This window comes from Conger conger, chromosome 11 (assembly GCF_963514075.1).
Source record: "Conger conger chromosome 11, fConCon1.1, whole genome shotgun sequence".
Lineage (NCBI taxonomy): Eukaryota > Metazoa > Chordata > Actinopteri > Anguilliformes > Congridae > Conger > Conger conger.
Window position 1 is genome coordinate 46,878,462 of NC_083770.1, and position 7,500 is coordinate 46,885,961.

At 56.9% G+C, this 7,500-nt stretch overlaps 1 protein-coding gene across 1 annotated transcript in view; it reads right to left on the reverse strand.

Moving 5' to 3' along the window:
* smtnb (smoothelin b) overlaps positions 1-7,500 on the reverse strand; it is an 89,848-nt gene that overhangs the window by 14,636 nt on the left and 67,712 nt on the right. Inside the window, 2 exon segments of the mRNA XM_061259478.1 lie at positions 318-393; positions 1,013-1,183. Coding sequence (XP_061115462.1) covers positions 318-393; positions 1,013-1,183 — 247 coding nt within the window.

A 7,500-nucleotide genomic window follows, 5' to 3' on the forward strand; every position in this document is an offset into this window, starting at 1 on the left:
GCGTGCACTGCACACACATACCCGTGTCCTCCTGAGAGATTCCCAGCAGAGCCTCTGAGAGCAAAAATGAGGAGAGAAGGGAAGGAGTGAGAAAGAGGGGAAGGAGTGAGAAAGAGGGGAAGGAGTGAGAAAGAGGGGAAGGAGTGAGAAAGAGGGGAAGGAGTGAGAAAGAGGGGAGCAGCCCTGGGGCACAGAGCAGCTCGTGTACGGGGAGAGGAACGGATCCCCCAAAAACAGATAAGAGAATAAAAGAATAAAAGAATAAGAGAGGGAATAAAGGAGAAGGAGAGAGAGATGAAGCCCTGCGCGTAGCTCACCTCTCTTTCTCTTGCGCAGTTCTCTCATGGCCGCCCGGATCATTTTCCTCTCCTCAAAGTCTTTGGACTCATCCAGCTGTGGAATGCAGCAGTACATAAACAAGCAGGGAGACACACACACACACACACACACACACACACACACAGGCACACAGGCACACAGGCACAAACACACAGAGGCGCACACACACCACCAAAAGTAGCCAAAGCACATTCATATCCCAAAGGCTTTGGACTTTGGGACCAACTGTGGGAAAGCAGAAGGACATAAATAAGCAGAGAGAGACGCACACAAATGGGCACAGATAGGGCCAGTCCGTACAGACACAGACACACACAAACACAGACGGGTCCGTACAGACACACACACACACACACACACACACACACACACACACACACACACGCAGATGCGTCCATGCGCATACACTGACCACACACACATACACACACACGCAGATGCGTCCATGCGCATACACTGACACACACACATACACAGACACAGACAGATGCGTCCATGCGCAAACACAGACAGGCCCGGTCCGTACACACACACACACACACTCACACACACCACACACTCACACACTCACACACTCACACACTCACACACTCACACACTCACACACTCACACACACAGATGGGTCCGTACAGACACACAGACGCACTGTACAGACGGGTCGGGGGGTCGTACCATCTTGTCCAGCACCTCCTCGTCCTCGATGGCGTCCAGCTGCTCGGCGGTCAGCTTGGCCCCGCTCTCCTCCGCTCTGGCCCGCGCCTCCGCGGAGCCGTTGGGTACGGCCGGGGCCCCACTGCTGCTGCTCCCGCAGGGGTCCGCCGCCAACACCGGCTCCGTCTCCATCTGAGAGGAGAGAGGGAGGGAGGGAGAGGGGAGAGGGAGAGAGGAGAGAGGGAGAGGGGAGAGGGGAGAGGGAGAGGGAGAGAGGGAGAGAGGGGAGAGAGAGAGAGGGAGAGGAGAGAGGGGAGAGGAGGGAGAGGAGGAGGGAGAGGAGAGAGGAGAGGAAGAGAGAGAGAGGAGGAGGGAGGAGGGGGAGGGAGGAGGGGAAGAGAGGAGAGAGGAGGGAGGGAGGAGAGAGAGAGGAGAGGAGAGAGGAAGAGGAGAGAGGAGAGGAGAGAGAGGAAGAGAGGGGAGAGAGGAGAAGAGAGGAGAGATGGGAAGAGAGCTCCATGTTAGCCATGTTAGTGATGTCCAGGCCCTGTGGACTAAGTTGTTTGACTGGAAGGTTGGTGGTTCAAGCCCCAGTGTGGCCACGACAAGATCGGTTGCCCTCAGCATTGCGCCAAGTGGGAATTGGCCCCTGCACGGTCTAATCAACTGTCAGTCGCTTTGGATGAAAGTGTCAGCTAAGTAACTAATATACACTGATGGCTCACAAACTGAAAGCTGGTGACACGGCGCCCCCTAGTGGTCACACTGGGGCTGGCGACCACGGCTCAGCCTACAGCTCACAGAGACACGGTCAACATCGCCCAACACAACGCAACAGACAAGCCAACCTAACCCAGCATAACACAACTCAACACGACACGACACGACACGACACGACACGACACGACACGACACGACACGACACGACACGACATAAAGCAACAGAACAGAACACTTCACAGCCCAACCCAACAGCTGTTACACAGCGACCCTTACGCAAGGCGGAGGCCAACGCCATTCCCCAGCCGGTCAGAGAGACGGACGCGGTGACAGGGGGGTCGGGGGGCACGAGGCAGACGGGGCGCTGCAGCTGTGTTTGCGTAAACATCGCTGAATCTCTCTGACATTTAACAGGGAACGGGAACTGGACAGTTCCAAGAAGGGCTCAGTCCCGCTCTCGCCCCCCTCTCTCTCTCCTCTCTTCCCTCCCTCAGTCCCGTGTTCTGTCCTTTGTTTCTCTTTCACTCTCTCGCTCTCTCGCTTGCTCTCTCGCTCGCTCTCTCGCTCAGTTCACGGGAGAAAGCACACTCCTGGGAAGCAGTTGCCAAAATGGCGGACGATGGAAACAGGGGCACCGTCGCCACCTCCGCTCTCCCGGGGCTGATCATGTGACCCGCGCCATTGTCAGGGCTGAAGAATAAAACCCAGGCCGTGTTCCCAGGCCGGGCTCCCAGGCGGGGCTCCCAGGCCGGGCTCCCAGGCGGGGACACGATGCGTCACCAGCCGGGCGAACGTCGCGGAGGGAAGCGGCCTTTGTTTGAGAGCCGAACGGAGCGAGCGGAAATAAACCACGGCCCGTTCCTCCCGTCTTTAACAAGCCAGGGAAAGCTTTTTTAGAAGTGCACTCATTTTAAAGGGCAGTAAAAACTACAGATAAAAACTGCTCTTAACGTGGACTCACACTCTCACACTCTCACACTCACACACACACACTCACACACACACACACACACACACACACTCACACACTCACACACACTCACACACTCACACACTCACACACTCACACACTCACACACTCACACACACACACACACACACACACACACACACACACACACACTCACACACACACACACACCGCGGCTAACTTCAGAGGGACCGCGGGCCCTGGGAACTGTATTTATGGCCTTCGCTGTAAGCGGGGCCCGGTCCTGATTTAGCGCGGGCGGGCGCTGACCCCGGACCCAAACACAGCGCCGTTGTGAGGTTCTGCGCCCGAGCCAGCGCGCGACCGTGGGTTCTGGAGGGCCCGGACCGGCCCACCTGCGCCGGAATGTTCTGGAAAGTTCCCGAGCGCAGCCCGTCCGCCGAACTGCTCGCGCTCATCAGGGAGTCGGAGAGAGACGGGTGGAAGGCAGGTTTAGGAGCCCAGTGTCGGCGCGGGCTGTTCCTGAAGGCACACAGTCCTCCCACAGGTGCAGCGTGGTTGCCAGTTTGAGTCCCAGGCGTTGGGGGGGGAAGCTATGCCCCACACAGTGAGTGCGCTATACGTGCGGCATTAATACGGCCATCTTAATCCCAGCCCCAGGTCATACCATCCTGACTGATCCCCCATAATACACCAGGCTTCACACTCTGAATACATCTGTCTTTATCTGCCCCCCCCCCCCCCCCCAAACAAGTACCCAGAAACATGCCCTCGTGCTGGCACCAGCCCAAAATAAATACCCTTTATCCCCCAGCCCAGCCAAACTGGGACGAGTGATTGACGAGGGCATCTGCTGGGGAATATTCTAATACCCTCACACAGGACAGAAATGCCCCCCATGCCCTAATGAATATCTGCAGGTATTTAATAGCATGGGAGTGACAGCCAGACTATGTGACACGTCCATAGCAGAGTGCCTAAGTGTTAACGGGGAAGGGCGGAACTGTGACTACGGTTCAGAAAAGCCACGTACACGCTGCAAAAAAAGTCCGTCTTAACATGCGTCTTACAATTATACTTAACTTTCTCTCCTGTACAGAATGTTTGCCTGTTTCAAATTAATTTGTGCTTGGTAAATTAGTCAAAGTATCATAAAACTAGTCGAACTCTCGTCTCATTGGCTACCTCATCTTTTTGTCTTGTTTAGCAAAACAGCAGCAGAAATAGGATTCTAAACACAGGAATAAAATACACGTTAGCGTTGACCTTTTGTTTTCGCAGTGCAGAGGGGACTGATTTAAAAAACAAAACCAAATGTTTTTTTTACTGGATGTTGATGAAGAAACACAATGTCAACAATGACAGCGCTGGAGTCTCTGCGGTCAGGCGACGCCACGCCGTCGTAAAACAGAGTCGGGGCAGTAACGCCGATGAAAGGCAGGGTCAGGGAAGTCACTGCGGCCGGCCGGTCTGTGACGGGTTTACAGGCATCCGCTCTCAGTCTCACTCAGCTCGGCCAGCGGCGGCTTACAGCTCGGCCAGGTTCCACTGGGACCCGTGCGATTCGCGCTTTTCCCGGGAGCGCTCTTTGAGTAAGACGGGTTCCGTTTTAATTGGCGAATAGTCCAGACTCATGGCACCAGGTGTGGACAAGCCAGTTTTTGTTGAAAAATTACGGGTTGAACGTTACAACGAAACAGTACGACTCTTTGGACCATAAAAGGCAACCATAAACAGCACAGCTCTTGATGCTGGTGAAAGAGCCTAGGGTTATTTTTCCACATTTGGGATTAGTCATTTGTCCGGCCGTAGGGAGCCGGCTGGCACCGCCCTGCCAGGCCCGTCAGAACACCGGCCCTGTGCCAGCCCACGGAGCCAAGCTGCAGCAGCCAGGAGGTCAAAGGTCACCCCCCGGCTCTCCGCCCACCTCCCACACCTCACTCAGACTGCGCTATTCGTTTAAATGCCTCCATAACAAAGGTCGGCAGAGTTTGGATAGATCCCACCAGACGACCAATTTTAGTTAGGATTCACAAGGTTTTTTTTGTTTTTTTTTAATCTCACCTGCGCCATTGAGAGAACAGTTGAATCAGGCACAAAAAAAATCACCCAAAAACCCCACTAAAATAAAATAAAATCTGATTAAAAAAATCTAAAAAAAAGCAAAAGAGCCCAATTTGACATTCATAGGTGATACCCTGCAGTATTTAGGTATGGGCAGGAGAACATGACTAGGCTGGAGTGCTTGAGTTAGCCAGCAGGGCTTTGGGGTGGGGTGGGGGGGTTAGAAAACAAGCAGTCAGCTTACTGACCCAGCAGGTATCAGCAACACACCCTCAACATCGCCATGGCGATCCTGAAATCTCACCGAGGGATAGAGACACCTCTGTATGACACACACACACACACACACACACACACACACACACACACACACACACACAGGAGGGGTCGGCACAAAGGGAGAATGAAGGTCAGCATTTGGGAATGGGGGGACGATGAGGGGGGTCATGAGGGACGGATCTGATGGACATGGATCACAAGCCTGAAGACCACGGAAAGAGCAGCAATGACCCCCCACAGACCCCCCCGTCTCACTGGGTTCAGCTGGAGGGCTGAGGGGAATGAGTACAGTTAAGTGAAAATTATGATATTTTTGTTATAACTCAATTTTATTACTCTAACTAACACTTGCAATTCGGGTAATAACGATGACAAATATTGCTAAATCAAGTAAATATTTTATGCTTATATTATAACAGCAACGTGAAAGCACTTTTTGTGCACAGAAGACATGACTTCTCCCAGCCGATCAAGCAAAACACCAGAAACCGGGCATTAAAATCTGCCTTCGCTCTTATCAGCTGAGACAAACTGTTTCAAACGCAGCACATTAGGCCAGCTAAAGTCCAGCATAGGCAAGCCAACAGGCTGGCCATCAAAACAGCCTTCAGTCCATCACAACCTGAGCACACAAGCCTACACAGCGCTGAACGACCCCTGACTCCGCTCGAACCCTACTCAACAGTCCTCACGCATTACAGACGCCTCGCGGGGCAACTGAAGGTCCGAGCCGCGTGACGGGGGCTGGGCGGGGCTACACTATGATGATGATGATGATGATGACGATGATGATGATGTTGACGCAGGTGAAGGTCGGTGAGCGGGGGGAGCTGAGGGGAGAGACGTACCGTGCGGTCGCTATGGGAGACGGCCCCCAGCAGCGCTGGGGTGGATAGAGAGCGGCGTGTGGCGAAGGCGGGGGGGTGGGGCACGGGGGCGCGGGCGGGGGGGGCGGGGGGGGCCGCGGGGGCGAGGGGGGCGCGCGGTGGGTTTTCGGGGACCCCCAGGGCCAGGCAGAGCGCCTCCACCTGCCGGGCCAGGCGCTCCTGCTGCGTGCGGAGGCGCAGGTTCTCCTCCAGGAGGTCCTCCACGGCGGCGGAGAGCGGAGCCAGGCGGGACGCCTCCTCCTGCAGCCGCGCGTCCACGCGCCTCCCGAAGGCCTGGAGGTCACCGTGCACCTCCGCCACCGCGCAGCGGAGAGTCCGCTCCAGCCCGGGGACGCCCTCCAGCGCCTCCTCCACCTCCTCACCCACCTCCTCACCCACCTCCTCCCCCACCTCCCCGGCCTCCAGCCCGGCCTCCACCCCGGCCTCCTGGGCCAGCAGGTCCCCGATCACCGCCTCCAGGCCCGACTCCGCGCAGCAGCTGTCGGGGGACCCCAGGACCTCCGGGGCCCCCGGGGGCCCCTCGGGGGACGGGAGGTCGAGGGTCACCCCCGGCATGGCGGCCGTCTCGCCTGAACACTCCAACCCTGACCCCCCCGGGCGCCAACGAGAGAGAGCGGCCAGGCGAACTCCTCGACGGGGACGTCCTCCCCTCTTCCTGCTTTCTCCTCCTTTTCGGTCTCCTCCTGTTTCAGGCGGCCCGGGGCGGTCTATCTATAGTCTCTACGGGACGGGCTGTTCGGCTTAACGCTCCCCTCCTCTCCGCCAGCTCTCTCCTGACCTCCAGGAACGAGACTCCCCTCTTTAAACCCTCCACAGAGCCTCCCCACTCCAGTTCCCCTGTCCCGCCGGCCAATCACAGCAGGCGGAATACTGTTTCCAGGGCAGCGGTGCCCCCAACGCCGCCCCCCCCCCCCCATGGTGCTTCAGGTGCCACCCACCATCACGCCTATTAATCACGAGACCGGCTATTATTCCACAGAGCTGGGGGCACGGCGGGGGCCGGAGGGGGGGGATTTCGGTGGCAACAATTCCAACCCCCCCGCCCCGTCCCGTCCCGTCCCGTCCCGTCCCGGACTTATATTTAGAGCCCCTGTCCTTCACACCTCACATAGCAGGGCAGAGGGGGGCCAGATAGCACTTCCCAAATCTTTTATGGCCCCCTGTGAAGCCGAACAGTCGGAGGGGGCGGGGGAGAGAGCAGAGGACACCGGTGAGGTCAGAGTGCATTCTGGGACAGAATCAATCGCACTCCTCCACCAATACTGAGCAGCCGGTTCTGCCGTGCCACCAGCCCTGGAGAAGATTCCGGATGGATTCCTGGAAAGAGGGTTTCTGGGCAGGCTGCCAGCCCAGGCCGGGGTCACACACACTCACAGGGTATCACTCCGAGGGCTTCACTGAGTGGTGCCACACGCAGAACTGCAGACTCAATCACACGGCAGGCCTCAGGTTTGTCACACACAGGTGTGTCTGTACACACAGCCCACAGAGCGGTAGAGGGTGTCTGGGGTGGGTGGGTGGCTCACGGTTGGGTGCAGGAGGGAGAGGCAGTGTGTGTGAGGGCAGTGGTGTGTGCCCTCTTTCACGTGTCTATGTGTGTGTGTGTGTGTGTGTGCAGTATGTGTCTG